General features: G+C 34.0%; 2 protein-coding genes across 2 annotated transcripts; both read left to right on the top strand.

Annotated features, from left to right (window-relative positions):
* The first annotated feature begins 1,188 nt into the window (after window positions 1-1,188).
* On the top strand, window positions 1,189-4,736 carry LOC132638291 (trifunctional UDP-glucose 4,6-dehydratase/UDP-4-keto-6-deoxy-D-glucose 3,5-epimerase/UDP-4-keto-L-rhamnose-reductase RHM1-like). Its single transcript, XM_060355233.1, has 3 exons — window positions 1,189-1,297; window positions 1,911-3,457; window positions 3,809-4,736. The coding sequence occupies exons 2-3, from the start codon at window positions 1,937-1,939 to the stop codon at window positions 4,250-4,252; spliced, it is 1,965 nt and encodes a 654-aa protein (XP_060211216.1). The 5' UTR covers window positions 1,189-1,297; window positions 1,911-1,936; the 3' UTR covers window positions 4,253-4,736.
* Window positions 4,737-12,490: 7,754 nt separating this feature from the next.
* LOC132635595 (serine/arginine-rich splicing factor RSZ22A-like) lies at window positions 12,491-16,321 on the top strand. The gene is made up of 6 exons (XM_060352040.1): window positions 12,491-12,633; window positions 13,356-13,457; window positions 15,024-15,112; window positions 15,360-15,585; window positions 15,721-15,831; window positions 16,019-16,321. Exons 2-6 carry the CDS (start codon window positions 13,369-13,371, stop codon window positions 16,053-16,055), a joined length of 552 nt encoding a protein of 183 aa, XP_060208023.1. The 5' UTR covers window positions 12,491-12,633; window positions 13,356-13,368; the 3' UTR covers window positions 16,056-16,321.
* Window positions 16,322-21,451: the final 5,130 nt, after the last annotated feature.

Genomic DNA, 21,451 nt, shown 5'->3' with positions numbered 1-21,451 from the left:
AACCCTAAAATAGGTACTGAACATCGGGTGAAAAGCTAAATAAAGAGGGACATGCTCAATTGGAGTTCACATTTCCACAGACAATTAAGTTTTTTTTTTTGTGAGGAATATGTAGTTGCAAGAATTTTTAAAACCCAAAATAGGTACTGAACATCGGGTGAATAACTAAATAAATAGGGACATGCTCAATTGGAGTTCATATTTCCACAAACAATTAAGTATTTTTTTTTTTGTGAGGAGTATGTAGTTGCGAGAATTTTTAAAATGATTTATGAAGAATATCTAAATAAAAAAAAATAAGATACGGAATTTCTCAAGGGAAAAAAAGACTTGAATACTGAAAAGACCAATTTGGTGCTAAGGGTTAACCATGTCAATCACATAATTAAGAAAAATTAATATGTTGCTTTCTTTAACCATTTAAATTTTTTGATGAGTTGATCATACATGTTACATGATAATAGAGTTGGCAAAAGTACTGATTCAAGTCTCACCTTCACGTTTTATTAAAAAAAAAAGTGTTTAATCTATTAAAAAGAATCACGTCTCCTCCTTATGGGAGATGGAATACTAATATAGCTATACTACTAAACATTTAGTGTCAATTTTGCCTAACTTTTAAATTTTCTTATATTAAAAAGCACTTTTTTGTCAAAAAGCTCAAATTATTTTTACTTTTGGATAAATTTTTAATTAAAAAGGTTACACATTTCCACAAACTAGTACTGATTGACCAATAAGGTTGGAGGAGACCTATCAATAATGATAATTAAATAAGAATATTAGGAGTACTATTTATAGCCAATTCCCCAAACTTTCAGAATTTACTTTTTTTAAGAATTTTTTTTTTCAAATGAAATTTCAAAAAAAAGTAACTTTAGATAGTAGTACTATTTTAGTGTATTTGACAAAAATCATGTGACAAATAATGTCATTTTAATAGTGTAGGGGGTGTCAAAGTGTAACAAACAGAGTTGGTATTATTATCACTTTAACGTGATGCTATGGGATTCAATAACACAAGAACCTCGTTGTTTGCATGTTGATTTATAACCTGAAAAGGAGGAACTAGAAACCCGTTTAATCTCTACTAATTTTGCTACCTTCACGCATCAACAGCCATTATTATCTCTTTTCAGTAAAAAGGCTTTTTAACTTCTTTTACTAAATTGATGCATTTGTCAAACGTATTGCTCTGACTTTAATTCTTCTTCTTATTCTTTTTAACGTCTGCATTCTCTATATTTTTCCAACAGAACCCACCAAAACGATTCTGAAAATCCATGAAGTGAAAAATGTAAGTCAAAATCGCATTTTTTTCCATATATTTATTGGCTTATGGTGTTATGATCTATTTGTGGGCGTTGTTAATTTAGTTTCTTCTGGAAGATAATGTATTTATCTAGATTTATGCATTGAAATTAAATAAAGAGCATTCAAATGATTTTATCTTGTCCAGAATATATAAACCAAAATCAACTAATTAATTTGATGAACTTGATTTTTCAGAAATTTGTGATATTGAACAGCTAAGTCTATGATCAATCTCTAAGTTTCGTAGGTCTAAAGACGTTCTGCTAGAAAATAGTAAATGTCCAAATTTAATGGTTTTTCACGTATATATTGTTGAAAAACATGGGGACTTTCTTTAAAACCAAATTTTATCATATTTAAAATGCTGAATTTGATTTGCCAGTGATTCACCACATTAATTCCTTAAGGAGAGTATATGGCCAACTCGAGAATATAATTTTTCCTCATATAAGCACCTTCTAAGAGATTAGAAAATAATATCTGTTGAAACTTAACTGACTCCGTCAAGATTGATTTATATGCGACATAATTTGTTCTTCTGTTTTTCATGTTAAGCAAACACCTAATTGTGATTCTTTCCTATGATTCTGTAACAGTGCATTGAAAAAGCAGCAAATAAAGGATGTCGCCCCAACCAGCTCCTTATGTACCCAAAAATGTCCTCATAACGGGTGCAGCAGGCTTCATTCCCTCGCATGTAACCAACAGGTTGACCAAGCTTTATCCTGACTACAGGATTGTTGCTCTTGACAAGCTCGATTATTGCTCGAGTCTGAAAAATTTGGAGCCTAGTTACTCATCTCCAAATTTTAAATTTGTCAAGGCTGATATTACAAGTGCTGATCTTATCAATCATCTTTTGGTTGAAGAGAAGATTGACACAATTATGCATTTTGCAGCACAGACTCATGTGGATAATTCATTTGGAAATTCATTCGAGTTCACAATCAATAATATTTATGGTACCCATGTGCTTCTTGAAGCTTGTAAGTTGACTAAATCCATCAAGAGATTCATTCATGTTAGTACAGATGAAGTTTATGGTGAGACCGATTTGGAGACCGACATTGGCAATCCTGAAGCTTCTCAACTCCTTCCTACTAATCCATATTCTGCAACTAAAGCTGGAGCGGAAATGCTTGTCATGGCTTACCATAGGTCTTATGGCCTACCGACAATCACAACCCGAGGGAATAACGTTTATGGCCCGAACCAGTTCCCTGAGAAGTTGATTCCAAAGTTCATAATTCTTGCCATGAAGGGCGAGCGTTTGCCAATTCATGGGGATGGATCGAACGTTAGGAGTTATTTGTACTCTGATGATGTTGCTGAGGCATTTGATGTGATACTTCACAAAGGGGTGATTGGCCATGTGTATAACATTGGCACTAAAAAGGAGAGAAGAGTTTTGGATGTGGCCGAGGACATATGCAAATTATTCGGCTTGAACACTCAAGAAGTTATCGAGCTTGTGCAGGACAGACCCTTTAATGACCAAAGGTATTTCTTGGATGATCAAAAGCTTAAGAAGTTAGGGTGGCAAGAAAGGACCCCTTGGGAGGAAGGACTAAAAAAGACCCTCGATTGGTACACCAAAAATCCTGATTGGTGGGGCGATATAACCGGAGCCCTTCACCCACATCCGAGAATTTCAAATATTATGCCTTCACATGATGAAGGGTGTTTGTTGCAGCTTATAAAAGGAAGCAAGAAAGGCAGTGGCTCGGACTTGAAATTCTTGATTTATGGAAGAACTGGTTGGATCGGAGGGTTGTTAGGAAAGATGTGTGAAGAGCGTGGAATAGCATACGAGTATGGGTTAGGGCGATTGCAGGATAGGAATTCGCTAATGCATGACATGGTAAGGGTAAAACCGACCCATGTTTTCAATGCAGCTGGTGTTACTGGGAGGCCTAATGTGGATTGGTGTGAATCACATAAAGTAGAGACGATTAGAACTAATGTTGCAGGTACACTAACTTTGGCTGATATCTGTAAAGAAGCGGATATCTTGGTGATGAATTTCGCGACCGGTTGCATATTTGAGTATGATGAGGGGCACCCACTAGGCTCGGGCATCGGATTCAAGGAGGAAGAGAAACCAAATTTTACAGGATCCTTCTATTCCAAGACCAAAGCCATGGTAACTAGTTCATTTTCATTTAGCATTTGTTACTCCTGAATAATTGTCTTACATTTCAAATTATATGTGCCATCACTTGCATTTTATATCCAATAACTTGAGAGATTGGTCCATTCTTTAAAAAATAAAAATAAAATTAAGAGGTTAGTCAGACTAGAAGCATTTTAACAATATTTCTGAAATTTTTTTAAAGCGCAGATAGCTATTTTAGTTGCCTTGGCAACAATGGAATAACAGATGAAGTCCGTTAGTTGATGCATAGCTTGGCATTAATATAGAGGCAGCAAATACATTTATAGTTTGATTTGATTTCTATAACATTGCAGTTGAAGTGTTCCATAATATTTACAGGTTGAGGAGCTTCTAAAAGAATATGATAATGTTTGTACCCTCAGAGTAAGAATGCCAATATCATCGGATCTCAGCAACCCAAGAAACTTCATCACGAAGATCACGCGTTATGATAAAGTGGTAAACATACCAAATAGCATGACAGTGCTAGACGAGTTGCTACCAATATCTATTGAGATGGCAAAGAGAAACTGCAGAGGGATATGGAACTTCACCAATCCGGGAGTTGTGAGCCACAATGAGATTCTAGAGATGTACAGAGACTATATTGACCCCAAATTCAAGTGGCAGAATTTTGATCTTCAAGAACAAGCCAAAGTGATCATTGCACCAAGAAGTAACAATGAGCTTGACACAACAAAACTGAAGAAAGAATTCCCAGAATTGTTATCTATCAAAGAGTCTATCATCAAGTATGTCTTCGGACCTAACAAAAAAACATAAGCCTTTAAATTGTATTTTCCATATAGTGGAGGTGCCAAACAGAACCCATCATTGATTTGAGATCTTGATAAGGTGAATACCCAGTCTATTCAATGCTAGGCATAATGAGTATAAGGACCTATAGTCTTTCCAAATTCCTTATCTTTCTCATTCACTTTATTCTTTTACAAATGGATTTGAGCGTAAATGGCTTTTTCTAATCACAAGTCTTGTGATATATATATATGGAATTAGGGTATCTTTTTAAATTGATTCTTTTATCACTATGATATTTTACATCCTTGAATGGCCCCATTCGAGAAGAATTGGCTGCTGACAAAATTATTAACCACTGACATTCCTTATTTCTATTCAACAGCGTTTTTCTCATGTTCATCAATCTTTTTGTCTTAGTTACTTGAGGTTGTAGTTTTAGATACATAATGATTCAGGTACTTCTAATTTTCCTTTTGTTGGTCGTCAGTTATCATCTCACTTTTTCGAACACGATTGGGCTGAGTGAAATCTACTTCACTATCATTTTGGAATTTTGGAAATCTTGCACACCAGTTTAATTGATGCATATAGAACAAATTCAGAGAAGGCTTGCTTGATTTATTTTAATCTATTGATGTCTTCTGTTGTTTCATTAGTTTCCTATCATTTTAAATATAATTTGCAATTCTTGCGAGAGTCGATGTGCGAATGACATTGGTTATGGTAGTTTGTTTGGCCAAGCTTCTAAATTCAGCCTATTTTGAAAAGTGTTTTTCAAAAAAAAAGGTATTTTGACAAAAAATAGTTTGTGTTGAGTCAATTAATTTTAAAAACACTTTAAGCGCCAATTAGTTTTTGGCTATGCTTTTAAAAAGTGCTTCTAAGTATATTTTTCTCAAAAGTGCTTTTCAAAAAAGTACTTTTGATCAAAAACTATTTTTTTAGCTTCTGAAAAACAACTTTTGTTACTCCCCAGAAACATTTATTTTCTCCCAAATGCTTAGTCAAACACCTCACTCTTTTAAAATAAACGTTTATTGAAAAAAATAAGCACTTTTAGAGGAAAACAAGCTTGATCAAACAGACTATCAGTATTTTAAAGGTAGCATTTCTTCCTTCAATTTAAAGCTTTTTCTTCTCCTTTCTTTCTCTTCTGAGATGTAATTTTTATTCTTCTTCTTCTTCCTCTGTTTCTATTAATCCAAAAAGTCAGTATCTTGGCATTTAAACAAGGACTCATTTGCATTTGGACGTGCATAGACCATATCCTTTCTTAATACAATAAAAGTTACTGATTCAAGACACTTAAACTTTTATTTTATTTTACCAAATTTGCTAAACATTTTTTATTTTTTTTTTGCAATGAAAGATCATTAACTTTTCTTTGGTATCAATATCTCAAAAGGTCATGAACTTTGAGAAATTATGTAGTAAAGTCATTGAATTTCGCTAAATATCAATAAAATCACTCAATTTTGGCCTACTATCTCATAAAATCACTCAACTACATATGTCATCAAAAAAATCTGACATGACAATACAACAACAACAAGTCCAGTATACTCCCACCATGTGGGGTCTGGGGAGAGTAGAGTGTACGCAGACCTAACCCCCACCTTAAAAGGTAGGGCGGTTGTTTCTGAAAGACCCTCGGCTCAAGAGAGGAGAACAAGAGAGAAAAAACAAGACAAAATGTTAGATAGGACCAAGCATATCAAAAACAATAAGAAAGCAAGGAATAACAGTTAACTGCAAAAGGATATTTGTGCTATCCAAAGTTCGGGCCTGACATGACAATAATAATTAATTATTTTATTCCTTGTAGACGTGGGCTCCACGATAAAATAAAATAAATTTATATATTTATACCCACACCTACTCACCAACCCTTCATCCAAAATTCATTTTTCCCTTGTCTGTATCTTCTTCTCACTGTTTCCTTAAAATTAGGTTGGATCAAAATAATTACTTAGCCAATATAACTTAGAGAGTAAATCAAAACAATTATGGTAATTTACACATATCTTATTACCTCAAAAATGAACGAGTTCCACTCCAACGTACCACATCCATCACCTCTCAAGACTAAGACAAGCCCAGAGAAACATGTAAGCACTCCTTAATTTTTTATACAAAACCATCACAAAGCATGCAAAAAAGCCACACGGAGATACACATAGTATTACTAGTCCCCAAACAATCATAATTATTATCATGCTACGCCCTAAACCACAATTAATTGTTACCACTATAAATCAGTTAACAAATACACATATAACATTAACCACGCAAAATTGTAGAGTCAGAGCCCTAATCCTCATTACATATAACTTTGGCTGTTATGAGCACCATGTTTGCCAACCGAAAAAAAAAGACACAACATACTGTGTCATCATAGGTGTTTGACATAACCACAAAAGATTACAAAGATAGTTCGTGTACTTTGCTATGAGTTCTAGTCTTCTTCTTCTTCTGAACTTCAACAATATACTCCTCCATAGCTTTTCTCATAAATAGCCTGCCTCTCTTAGAAGTATCAGATGGTCCAGCAGTTTCAACACCTTCAATTGCAACTTCATCAACACCTTGAGCAGCCGATACATCAGTTTGAATAACTATATTGGTTCTTCATTTGGTTCCTTGTGAATAAAAAATAAAAATATGGATTTATTTTATTTTATTGTGGGCCCACGTCTACATGGTATAAAATAATTAATTAATATTGTCATGTCAGAATGTTTTGATGACGCATGTAGTTGAGTGATTTTATGAGATAATAGGTCAAAATTGAGTGATTTTATTGATATGTAGCAAAGTTCAATGACTTTACTACACAATTTCTCAAAGTTCAATGATCTTTTGAGATATTTACCCTCACAGAAAGTTAATAAACATTTTTTTACAACCAAAACGCCATCCAACTTTGCTTAAATATAAGGGCAAATGTCTCATTTCTTTCCTCTTAAAAACTTTTGTGATTCTTGATTAAATTTGAGTGACTTTTTTGTTACAAAAGAATATTTAGTGACTTCCGGAGATACTCAAAATAAAGTTGAGTGAATTTAATTTAATTTTTTCTTTTAGTATTTCTGGTGAAGAAAAAACAAAATAAAAGTTGAACGACGTTGAATTAAATTAACCCTGAATTCCACCAGTACAAATATCATGGATGACAACTCGTCCAAATCTGGGGGTGTCAATGGTTCAGTTTGATCGGTTATTTTATAAAATTTATACTGTACCAATTTTTCGATTACTCTATTTTGTATAACCAAAATTCAACTTTTTAAAATCGTTCCGATCATCTCGGTTCTCTTCGATATCAGTACGGTTTGGTTATTTTTGAGTTTTTTAAGACATTATATAAGAGTCGCTAGTAAAAGTTTCAACACGATAACATGCATACTTGCATAGGATTTTGGCAAAACTCAGGCACATTTACTTTCAAAAGTTGAAGAATCAAGGGAATATGAAAGATGCTCATAATAGAGATTCATTCTACCATTTTATAGCAACACAAAATAAATTAAGCAAAGACGAGAAACATATAAATCACACTAGTAAAAAGATATGCATTGTGCAAACATCATATATAATACTTGTTTTCCAGTTTTAGCAGTTTAGTAATTGGTATGTTATGAAAGTTAGGTTTATCTCATTGTTCTTTGAAAATCAAAAGATTAAGAACATGGTCAAAGCTGAACCTTTCTCTCTTTTAGCAGTTAGTAATCGGTAAATTACGAAATTTAAATTTATCTCACTATTCTTAGTAAGTCAAAAGATTAAGAATATGTTCGAAATTTGAATTTAATTTCAACACCGTAGCAAAATAGGTTTGGGAGTAGGAACTTTTGGTTTTAATTACTTGTTGGCTTTTAATAATTTCATAATCCAAAGATCCAAGGAAATAAATTTAGTCCTTTATTATTTTTAAATTTAATATATAAAATATATTTTTAATATATACATTTATCGGTACGGTTCGGTATTTTTCGGTTTATTTTTATAAAATTTAAAACTTACCCTATTATTCGGTACAGTTATAGATTAATATAATAATTTACGGTATTATCAAAAGAAACTTAATAATCGGTTCGGTATGGTACAGTTTGATCGGTTAAGTTAGTTTTTAAGTATCCATTGACACCTTTCATATACTTTTTTGCCAAAAATCATTAATTATAATGTTCTGCAACTTTTAGCCTCGCTTTATGGACTGTCTGATTCTAAATCTAGTTAAAGACATGTTGTTTTTGTTGGGTTTTTTTGTGTGAATGAAAAGTGAAGGTTTTATTTTTCACGCATTTTTTATATAAAGACTTGAGACTTTTCGCAAAAAGGCACATGCCTTTTCTCGTAAAAGCACCACCATTTTTCCAAGAATACATCGGGTTGACCTATTCGTTGGTCATAAAATCAGAGGTTTTGCCTTAGATTTTTCCATTGAATTTTGAATTTTCTCTCTCACCTCTTCTCTACACTATATCTTCAAAACAAATAGAGTCGTGTGATTTGCTCCGATCTTGTCATTCGAAAATTACTGAAATTTGAAGTACCGCTATTCCATCAAAGATATTTCGTTCTATTTTGGGAAAAATAATTTTATACCTCTGATATTTTGAGAGGATTAAATTCCTTATGAACATACAGTGCATTTTGTGAGCGCAGAACTTTTATTTCTATATATGTTTATTTTTTTATTTCGAATGTCCAGTGAATAACAATTTGCCGGTATAAACTATATTGGTCGGAAAATAAGGGTCAAATGTGATGATACAAGAGAAAAGCATTCTAGAAACAAGTTTAATGTATTGATGTCTACAGTATTGAACAATGCTTTTAGACGTAGCTATGCCCTTTTTTGTTTAAAAGAATAAAACTTAAATTAGTACTTGGGGGATTTTTATTTCAAGACATACAGAATTTACTGACTTAGCTAGACATTTTTCACAAATTATATGAAAATTCAGTATAAAGAAATAACAAGTTAAGTTAAATGTCAATAAGTTGGTAATTTGTGCGACTAATTAATCTAAGTTGTATGTTTCAAAATGTCAATATTAGCAAAAATCATCATACTCATTTGTTTTTCTTTTGGTACATTTTAAGAATATGAATGTTAGTGAGAAATTCTAAATTTGATTTACAAAAACTTTTTATTATATCGTATCAACTTAGTAAACCTTTTAGAAGTAGTACTAAAATAAAATAAAATCCATCACCTCAGACTAAACAGGGAAAATTCACGAAGACCCACTTTTAGGACTGATATTTAAAATGAGTCACAATATCTCGATATAGTCACTCATTTATGCGAAAATAATATTTCTACAACCATATTCCTAACTCAAAAGAGAAGCAGAGACCAGCTCCTATAGTCTGGGTTTTTCAAATGTTTATTTTTTGTACTCTTTAAAAGTACATGATAGTGTCTCGGAATTCAGAAACTCTTACGTGTGAAACTTCATGAAAAATTTATACAGTTTCATCCTTTATCATATAAACTCCAGAAATTTATCTGGACTTAGAATAAATCAGGCCGCATTTATCAATTCTAGATATTAATATGGAATTTCACTTTACGAACAATCACTTTAAAATTTTCAATAAGTCAATACCAAAATTTACCTTTAGCACCTATTGATGTGAAGATAATTCAGAAATAAAGAGAAAGTTATTCAATACTTGTAGACACAATCCTACAGCACAGAACAAACTCCAAAAATAAGATTTCAATTAGATTAAAGAATTAAACAAGAGAACCTTAAATTTGGACGAAACCGTCAATGAAGACCCCTTCACTAATTCGAAGACTTTAACTTGGGTTACAAACACTATGATGTTCTTTTTTTTTTTGTTTCCCACCCCTGATATCCGCACTGGAACTCGATTAAATTCGGACTCGTGCCGAAAAGTCTCACATTTCAAACCTCTTTAAAGATTAAGGAGCACTCGTCACTCCACCACGACCCTTATTAGTAAACGCTATGATGTTTATATAGGTTTGTATGCGATTGATATTGCTAAAAAGACCCTGACATCATAAGAGAACAAAATATATAGATATTAGACATCAATTTTTGAATTAATGTAGAAATGGGCACAATGTAGCTCTCCTAAATTTCTTCATTAAATTTAATACTTTAAAGTGCGCTAACAAATATTTACATACTAAATAATGCTACATACTAGTATATTCTAATAATTTTCATACAGAATTTTAAATTAAAATTAACAGAATTTTTATTTCCACAAACGGTAATTACCGTTTCGAACAGAAACTGTCTTTAGGTACATGCATGTCCACACCTGTTGACACCCAAAGTTCTGCTATAAATTTTAAGGCTTCACCTCAGTTTTACTCACTGAAAATTATCAATTTTTTTATCTCTTCGCTCTTCAGCATTCTGCATCGTATCATAAGCAAACATAAGTATCCAATGTAATTTCCTACGACCATTTGAATTCGCTGAAGTTCTGCAACTTGCATTGCCGCTACTGTATAATAGTTTTCTGTACTATTCTGGGAGGAATTAATCAGTACCTTGATCGCTGTGAAGGGATTAAATTTCTTAAGAACACACAAGACATTTGTGGATTTGAGAATTTCTACTTCATCTATTTTCTTATTTACTGCTTTGAACACACGAAGTTAACAAAAAGAGAACATGGAGTTGATCAAGGGACTGCTTCGGGTCAAGCTACAGAGGATATCGCGAAATAACCTAAGGTAGAAGAAAAAAATACGTACTACTTAGTTTAGTATTTATAGAAACTTTATATGGACTGTAGATAATAAAATTCGTGTTAAGAAAATCATAATCAAGATAGGAAAATATCGCAACAATCGTAGTATTTGATTTCAAAATATGAATGTTACAATCACTATGAATCCTCTGATTCTTCTTTTCGATAATAAATTCAAGGGCTTTTGAGTTTAATTTTGAACTTGCTGGGTTTGATCTTAATTTGTACTTGAATTCAAGGGCTTTTGAGCTTGATCTTGAATCTGGTGGTCTTGAACTTGAACTTATACTTGGATTCAGGGGTTTGAAGCTTGATCTTGAATCTCATCTTGATCTCTAGAACTTCTAGAGAAATACTTAAGTGAATGCTTTTAGCTTGTAGAGAAATCTACAGCGTTTGATCTACGAGCCCTCTCTGATTTCTTATTAGAATTGCTGGTCCCTTTTTTGAATTATGAAGCCCCTATTTATTGTTGTAGAATGAAGAAGTTGTGATAAGGACGAACTCCTTTCGGCCAATCAGATTTCAGTTAACAAGACGATATTTGATTAGTCGGAGCATGTCACTTGTACACGTGACACACTTTCATTGGCCTTTGATTTGACTAGGCTTGTTTACACGTGGCATGATCCTATACGCTCCTTTGTTTGACTTGGCGTGCCACGTTATTTAACATGTGGCGCCAATTTGAGCCTCTAGGATAAGATGACATCTTGGGCTTGACAAAGTGGGCTCATCATTTATAGTCCAAACAAATGGACTAGCCCAATGAAGTTGGACCCTTAATTAAATTCATGTTATTAGACTTAAATAATTAATCCAATTACATTCATCTACAATATTTATTCGGATTAATATATCTTGAACTTAATATAATTCGAATTTCATACGGATTTAAATTCAATAAAATTCCGTTGTCCACAGTAACATTAGTACTTTTAGGTATTTAAATTTTGCCTCAATAGTCAGGACTACATTTTGCCTTTAAAATAATTAGATGATTTTATAACTTTTTTTTTTCTGGCAGAGAAATTGAAACCACTGAGCTATTGAACAAAAAATTTATAGGTGAAAGAACGACGTTCACCCCTAAAATTATTCACCCAAAATGCTCTCAAAATTATGATACTAACCTGATATATAAATATATTGAGATTCTATCATGTTCATTTATTCAAAAGGTGTTCATTCATTCAAAAGACACTTTTCTCAACAAAATTAAAAAAAAAATTCTCTATGATATCATCATCTTATATACATATAGTGTGATGATATCGTGGAGGACTGCTTCAGTCCTTCTCGTAGTCCTCAATGACCTCCATGATACCATCATGATATATAAATATACATCGATGGTATCACGGAGAAGGATTTTGGACGAGGGGTAATCAGATAAATATTTTTGGCCGGTTGGATAAGAAGCGAAATTAGTTTAGGAGAGAGCATGAGCGGGATAAATATTTTAGGGATATTTTGTGTTGTTTTCCCAAATTTTAAATAGGGATCAGAAAAGGCTATTTGCACAAATAACCACTTCTGCCTATATATATATAGTAATCATATTATAGGGTGAGATACTTTTGCGTGTCCCGTTCAATAGAACACCAAATTAAATCAAAGCCCTTGTTCTACAGTTTGGTGTTTCGCTAGGGTTTCAGGTATGCCTCTACTTTCCCAATTTCTCCAGCCAAACATCACTTATAAGCTCATCTGATCTTGAAATTATTGGAAAAAAGATGTACTGATTTTGTTGAGTTGTTAGATTCTTCAATTTATTTGTGATGTATAACCAACTTTGCAGTAGATTTCTAGTTTTCTTACTTAATTTTTGGTAGAATAGGGAAAATATGTCTTGTTTCACTCCTCCCTGTTATTTTTTGTTCTTATATTTATTTTTACTGAACTCTTGATGGTTTCATTGGATTCAACTCTTAAATTTATGTATAGCTCGTTCAGTTTATATAGCAATCGTTGTATTGCTGCTTGAACTGTTGTAAAAGAGTTGCTGTAGTTGTATTGCTGTTTCTTTTTTAATTGTTTGATATGTAAGTTGTATTTTCAAACTTGGGATAAAATCCATTTTCCTTTAGAAATCTGGTTATAGCAATCGTATGTTGTTTGATTAATTTGAACTCTTGAATTATTTCTTTATCTTGTGCTTATTCCATATATGTGGTGCATATCTTAAACATAGTTTTGTAAAGGCATTTTCACATAGTGAGTGACACTGAAAGTTTGTATTTTTTAAGTGGAAAGAATTGCTTATAGTTTGAGGATATTATTATGTTACTAGGAACATGGTGTTTTGTGAGTGGTATTTGATTCCTTGATGGTCTTATTAATGTTAAGAGTTGACTGTACTTTTCTGTTTCCCCAATAGGTGTGTATTGAAGATGTCAAGAGTCTATGTCGGAAATCTGGACCCTAGGGTCAGTGAAAGAGAGCTTGAAGACGAATTCCGCATCTTTGGAGTTATAAGAAGGTAAAGCAAGTTCCATGATTTACATCTCTTCGTGATTGGTATGCATGGTTGTATTGGACAATTAATTCTTTCCCTTGTTATTTTCCTTCATGCTCACCTGCACCAGTTGAAATTATGAGTCATTAACTGCCCATCACATAATTGAATTTTGTGCAATTTGTTCTTTTTTGTTGGTTTTAGTTGCTGAGGTTTAGCACCTTAGACCATTGATGTTGCAACTAAAGGCCATTATTACTGTTTCCTTTATCTCCATTTTAAAAATGCTTATTATTGTTTGGAATTTGGATTCGAATCGGTTCTCTTAACAGTAAGATGGAAGACATGAACAACTTATAATAATAGTATTTAATTTTTTTTTTTTTTGGATAACAATAGTACCCAAGCCAGCGTGCGCCCACCTTGGCTTTTCCGCGGGTACCTGCAACCTCCCACCAGTAAAGGTACCGGCTAACTCTGTCTGCTAAGGCTTAGGCACTGTCCAGCAAAAGGCTTAGGAAGATGGAAAAAAACCATCTAATGTTTTTTGTCTCTGTCATGATTTGAACCTCGGTCTTCAAGGTTTGCACCCAATTCATTGACTGCTAGGACACACTTTTGGGTGCAATAGTGTTTAAATTTTGGCCTATTTGGTTTGTAACATAAAGTCTTAATTTGTTATACTTCTTGTGGCTGAACAGCTCAGTGCTCACATGCCTTTGACTCCTGGGATTTTACAAGAAGATAGAGCGAGGCTTCATGTCTAGCTTTATGGCCATGCTGAGAAGTTTTTAGAGGAGATTGAGGGCATATGTTTCTAAATTTATAATGAACTAAGTTTAATTCCAGTCTTGGTTGAAGATGCACAGCTGGTTCTGATTAGCAAGTTGGCCAGAAAGAGAACCAAAGCTCAATTCTTTCTGTACTGTTATTCTTTGCATAAAGAGTGAACATCTTACATATATTGTGCTTGAGCTAATTGAGTTGCACTTATTGGAAAAGAGAAAAGAGCAGTTTTGGAGTGACTGATTGAAAAATAAAAAAACCTATAAGCAACCAGAAGGAGATGAGCATATATTGACATTTTAAATTACTTGGCAAGGTGGAAATTCTTAAAGATAGTTTGGGATTTCTATGCCTTTTTTTAACATATGGATCAGTTTCATGCAAGTTAAAGCTGTAATTTGGTCTTTAGTTGAATAACATCAGAAACATAACGTTGTCTGTGACACCATGGGAAGTCCTCATGTTCCATCCCTCCTTTACATCGGTACCATTCTCCAAAAAAAAAAAAAAAAGAGAGAGAAAAAAGAAAGGAGAAATCTATAAAAACACCCAACTTCCAAATAGGAGTCGTAATTTTTTGCATGTACATTTTCCCTAGCATACACGATGAAGTCATAAAGGACATTTTCCTCTGTCAGTAGTTAGTTGAAGACTTGGAGGGTCTAGCCTGGTAGGAGCCATTTGTTCATAAGTTTTTATCTCTTAAGAGCATTAGTTGCAGTTCACTTGCATTCTTATACATTATATTTATGATACTTAACTGGTTTGCTTTCCATCATTCCTAACTCACAAATTTGTTTACAGTGTTTGGGTTGCAAGACGCCCCCCTGGCTACGCTTTTATTGACTTTGATGATCGACGGGATGCACAAGATGCAATCAGAGAGATCGACGGTATTGTTATTTGACTGTTTGCACCAATTGAGGCATATTATGAAGCTTTTTGAATGAGTTTCTCTTATCTTTGTGATGGCCATGCTATATTTGGCCTTGCTCTGAGCTAAAACCTTAATTTAGTTAGTTTATCTAAGCATGGGTGTCTGTGTATTTCTTTCTTATCTTAGCATTTCTAAACACTGGTAGTATGTTAAGCTATGAAGCACTTCTTGAACTGTATTTTATCCCTGATTCTATGAAATAGGTAAGAATGGATGGAGGGTGGAGCTTTCACATAATTCTAGAGAAGGAGGTCGTGGGGGCCGTGGAGGGGGCCGAGGTCGCTCTGGCGGCTCTGATTTGAAGTGCTACGAGTGTGGTGAGTCTGGTCATTTTGCTCGCGAGTGCAGAACGCGTGGAGGTGGAGGTCCTGGAAGACGTAGAAGTCGAAGCCCTCCTAGATACCGAAGGAGCCCAAGTTATGGTCGTAGGTGAGAAACTGAAGGATGTATCATTGACTAGGATTCTATTAACAATTTGAGATCTTTTCTATATTCGTGATGATCTTCACATGTAATTTGCTGCTGTTCCCTCAGTTTCTTCTGATTTCCCCCTCCTTGAAGCAGGAGCTATAGTCCTCGTGGGCGTTCCCCTAGGCGCCGAAGCCCGTCACCACGCGGTCGCAGCTATAGCCGGTCGCCATATCGCGGCCGAGATGAAGCTCCATATGCTAATGGGTAAAGTCTCTATTTACATATTTAGGGTTCTTTTTTTATGTGAACATAGCTGACAGTTCTCTTTCGTAATAAATACTGGGTTAATGCCTTTGCATATGCTCTCTTTGATACTACAATATGTTTATTTTCTTTTTCCTAAAGATTATGATTAAGCATTGTTCTTAATTTATGCACTGATTATACGCAGAAATGGACTCAGGGAGCGTCTCAGAAGCCGAAGTTGAATGGAAGAGATGATAGTCTGACGTGCAGGAGTTTTTTGATTTGTGTTACTGTCCTTGACTTAATCACAGCTGTGTAAGTGAGGCCAGGCCCTCAGCTTAAACTGGTGGTTTTGGTTAAGTTTTAAGTTCTTGCTTTGGTATCATAAGTGTTGGTTTTTGTTGTTTCTTAATATTACCCTTTTTAAGAATCTATATCATAGACTTATATTTTGGATTTCATGTTAGCTGTTATTTTTATGAAGAAAATCACAAAGAATGTTGCTGAAGATTTATGTTTTTGTTTTCTTGTGCCGAGGTGTCTTCCTGGTACTGCTTCATTGGTTTTCTGCTTCTACACTCTGTGGTTTCGTTCTTCTCTGCCCTGCTGGGGGATCTTCAATTTTGAAGATTGTGGATCCCAGCTGGCTACATACATCGCTAGATGCTTCTGTTTCTTGAATCTCTGCGGATATGACGCGCCTCACCTCAAGTTGTAGTGGTATTTCTTTATGTTCGTATTAAGGATGAGGAACGGCATGACACGCGACTGGCAGGTACCTAATCTGTTCCAGGGAGGTTGGGGATTTGATGTTCTCGTCTAAACTAAATTGTGAATGGTGCTTCATTTGGGTTCATAAGGCAGTGTTGGAGTAGATATGCTTATGAGGATTTTAGTTCCCTTTGGCTTTATATGCTGGCTGCTTCTTTTTGCTTTTTCTTTTTCCTTCTTTCACCTACTCTTTTTAGTATCACCTGTCAAAATATCAGTCCTCTTTTAAGGGAAAATTCTCCATAATTTCTGTCTATCTGGGATTAAGAGCTGGTTCCAGTTTTATGAAAATGTTCCCTCTAGACTCTAGAGTGACACATATATTTTGAAATTTGAAGTTTCTCTTCTACTTTTCCACACAAAGCTAGTGTTTTGTTTTCAAAGGTTGCCTTTAACCCCCTTTTTGCCTTTAAAAAGCGTCAGTTATTTCTGTTAACTTCATCATGTTCTTTCTTTATTCTATCAATATCTCTTCTCCATTTTCTGACGTACAAAGTATGGGCTGGCAAGTAGTAGTTGCACTCATCAAAATTGTAGAATGATATGCATGAATGTAGAGGATAACTCGCCATTGGCCTTTCCAGTCGAAGAGCTTGCTTTAACTGCCTTCGTCCAAGATGTTCAGCTGATTGAGTCTGTGTCTTTGAGATGTGGCCTCATTGTTCTGGGCGAATCTTCTTACACCAGTTTCTGTCTAAGTATTCTGCTATATCTGCGCAGCAGTTTGCTAGCTATTGGCTGAATTCTCATCATGTCTCTTTGCTTCAGTCCATTTTAGCTGCTAGTGCCAGCTTGTTACACGGCGAGGTGAGCACAGATTATCATATATGTTGTATGCAGGAATAATTTGAACGGTAAGGTTATTATACCCACTAAAATGTAGTAAGTTTTCAAATATGTTCTCTTGCCTGCTCTGCTTTGCCTGTCAATAAGTTTGTTTGGCACGTCATCATTACACATGGAATTACGTCTGTAGTCTTAATATCAGATTTAAGGTTTACTTATTTTAATTTTCAATTTCTATTTTCTTGACTTAAATTTTGCAATATCTGTTTTGCATCATAACGATTGCTTGACCAGCGTGCTGCTTCTGTAAGCACCCGAGAACACTAGTTTCTATCGGTTCATGAGTATTTTGTGCGTGAGCCAACCACGTATACTGTTATCATGTTCTGTTAAATCATCAAAATATGGATTTTGCAAGGGAAACAGTAATTTTTATTATAATCTGTTAAATGATCCCAAATATGGAAGTTTAGTCCAATCTAATTAATGCTGAAATCTGGATGTATTTTAAATTGGTTGTGTCCTACTTCCCTTGTATGTTTAAGCTCTTTATAAGCATTATGCATCTTGAGCTGAATGTAATATTATTCGCTCCTGTGGAGGATGCGTCACATAAAAAGTCTTTTGTCTAATCTCATTGTTTCCAAATGAGCATAAACTTAGACGCAATAAAAACATGTAATAGAGTAGTAAAATCCGCCCTTTTCTTTCAGTAATTAATCTATTTCGGTTTGACCCTTACTCGCCGTGGTTGTACGTAGAATGAGCTATTGGGTCAAAATGGTCTAGCATGGTGACTCAAAATGCAACTCTAGTGCAAACATACATTATGATATATGAAGATCTTAAGTTAAGAGGTTTAATCATGTTGAGGGTCGTAGTTCACATGTTATTTGACCATCTTGACAAGTATACTTTGTGTGGATCTGGTCATTACCCGTTTAATTTTTCATTACCATCTTAAAAGACACATTATAATTTTTTAGCAAATATCCTCAAATTTACATTTCACATCAGATTTCTAATCCATAAAAGAAACCCCTATAAGACCCAACACCAATTTCTTTCCATCTTCTAGCTAAAAAAAATATGCTCCTCCTATACTCTGTTCCTATCAGATTTCTAATCCATAAAAGAAACCCCTATAAGACCCAAGACCAATTTCTTTCCATCTCCCATCAAAAAATATTCTCCACCCGCAAGGGTGGCTCAGTTGGTTGAGCAAGCATGATATTTTCATAATGAAGGTTTTAGGTTCGAAATTCCCTGCCTACGAAAGTAGGGGATTTGCCTTCTAGGTCATGAGGCTTTCATAAGGAAGGTTTCAGATTCGAAAAACCCTGCCTACGAAAGTTAAGTCTGGGGTTGCCTAGTGTGGGTTTTTGTGCGGCTTGCGGGCTATTTCACAAGAGTGGGGTATACCCTATGCACACCCGAAGGGTAGCGGCTGTCGGTTTCCTCCTATATTCTCTTGCTATCAACCAAAATGAATATCTTCATATATTCTCACTAAAAATAGTCTTTCTTAATGGCTGAAAAAAATTGCATAACATCCGTTTTATTCGAACAAATTATCCGACAATCTCGATCCTATTCGATCCAGTATAAACCAAGTATTATTAATAATATTAATATACTTATTGTGTCGATTGATAACCCTTGATGGCTTGCATGTTCGTAATACTCATCCTTAGTGTATACTCATTAAGAAGTGTGGGGTATATATTGATGCCCGGTTAGGCTAGTTGTTTGAGAATTATTTGGATAGCACTCGTGATTTACGATTTATTCTTTGATTTTAAAGGAAAGGGATATAAATTAAGTTAAAAGGATCAATTCCTTAATTATTTGATTTCAAATTTTAAAGAGAGAAAATTAGGTTAAGGGGAGAAAATGTGGTAATCCATTCCTAAACTAGCGTGTTATAAATGTTAACTGCTATTTTTGAGGGGAAAAAAAAAAACAGTTACATATATACTCGTAGTATTTATAAGGAGTTCTAAAGGAGTTAGAATCCACCGACCTTCTTCCATTATTCATTCTTTATTGAATCTATTGTTTCGTGTTTAGAAAATCCAAGAAAAACTCAAAAAGATACTATAACATGCATTGGAAAAAACAGCACGTTATTGGGGTTGGATCTTATGGCCCGGTGCATTTTGGATGCACCAATAAACTATTCAGCCAAGAATTCTTCAACATTAGCAGTTAAATCCTCAGAAGTTGAGAATTCATCTCGACTATGAAAAGAAGGAAAAATCTTGAACGAACTTAAACGCTCGCCTTACATTGTTCGATGTTTTGGAGAAGACGAGAGCTTTGAATACGGTAAGAAGACTTATAATATCTTATTTGAATATGCCTCTCGTGGCACTTTACATGATTTGATACTTTATAACGGAATAATTCTGGAACCAGAAGTAGCCCTCTATGCATATCAGCTCTTAATGGGGATTCGTCATGTTCATAGCAAAGGTTTTTTTCACTGCAATATAAAACCGAGTAGTATACTTGTTTTTCCAACTAACAAGTTGATAAAGATTGCTGATTTTGGGTCTGCGTTGAGAGCCACAGAAGTACCAAGAGAGCTTCATGAAAAAAGATGAATTTTCGACGTGTGTTGTATAGGGTGTGTAGTTGTAAAGATGCTCACTGGAGATCCGACTTATTGGTATACGGAAGATATTGAGAAATATCAAGAAGCGGTTTTGTGTTATTATCCTGATGAGTTTATGGACAGTACTGTTTCTAATATGACAAATGATTTTGTGAGAAATTGTTTGCGTTGTAAGAATCCTGGTAGATTGATTGTGGATGAACTAATTAATCATCCTTTTATTCAGAATGCAATTACTGAGAATCATGAAGAGTTGATGGTTTCTAGTGTTAATGATAATTCTTTTGGTGATTGGGTTTCTAAGCATGATTTGTTTACTACAAGTGGTGTTGATGATCCTAAAAGAAAGGCAGAATTAGGAGATGAAAGTAAACTGATCAATTCGTTCTTTGCATCAAAGGAATTCATGGAGGCGGACCTAACTGAAATCATGGAAGGAAGTTATGCAAAATTATTGCGTTAGAAACTGAGGTCATGATGTAGATCAGAGTTGAATGATGTTATTCTTTTTGTTTTTGAATTTAAGATTCTTTTTTCTTCTGAGTTTAACCATTCGACATCCAGAATACATTGACTTGTCTAATCCAGATTCTTGCTATGTAACGAATCGGATGGAACTTGACATCGCTAGTGAAGGATGGAAGAACTTTTACCATTTCAAGCACCATTTGGGGTTGTACGAGCTATGCAAAGTTAAAACTTATTTTGATGGTGTAAAAAATCTATACAGCGACTTAATTAGTTTGTTTTTCGGATGTCACGCGTATAATTTATAAAATTCCTGGGATTACCTCTGAAAGGTACTTGTAGTAGAAGTCGCAGCACTTGCACTAAAGCAAATGGAAGTTGTTCTGTGGAACCAGTTTATAGTAGACATGAGCTCTAGGACCATGCCAATTAAATTAAATGATATAAATCCTTGAAAGTGAAGTAAAGTAATTGGACTGGGAAGACTGAACTAATTTGAATTTACTAAACATGAATGGTAAGAGTTTTTGATCGTACTGTGGGATTAATTATGTCCATTCTATATAAAAATTAGTGAATTTATCCGCATTTCGCGCGGTCGTTAAAGAAAGTTAAAATATAAACGTAATATTTATATTAATATTTTTAATTAAAAAATTAATTTATTCATCGACCAATTTTATCTTTTCTCCTCTTTTCAACATAGATCCAAGAAGTATAGAATCTCAGAATGGAATTTCATTTAGGGTGCTCCACGCAGTACAAAAAAATCATAAGTAAATTTATAAAAAGACCAAATAAGTAATAATATATTTAAATAATATCCCCTTTTCTATGAGAACAAAAACACTTTTAATAAATTACTTTAGGGTTAATTCATAAATTTGATTTATTTACAATAGATACTTATATATTTCGATGTATCATATAGTTAATTATATATTGCTAATGGAGTTTATTTAAACTTTCACCTAACTAAGAAAAATTCAAGGAATA

Source organism: Lycium barbarum, chromosome 4, assembly GCF_019175385.1.
Source record: "Lycium barbarum isolate Lr01 chromosome 4, ASM1917538v2, whole genome shotgun sequence".
In the NCBI taxonomy this organism is placed as follows: domain Eukaryota; kingdom Viridiplantae; phylum Streptophyta; class Magnoliopsida; order Solanales; family Solanaceae; genus Lycium; species Lycium barbarum.
This window is presented reverse-complemented; position numbering and strand designations above follow the sequence as displayed.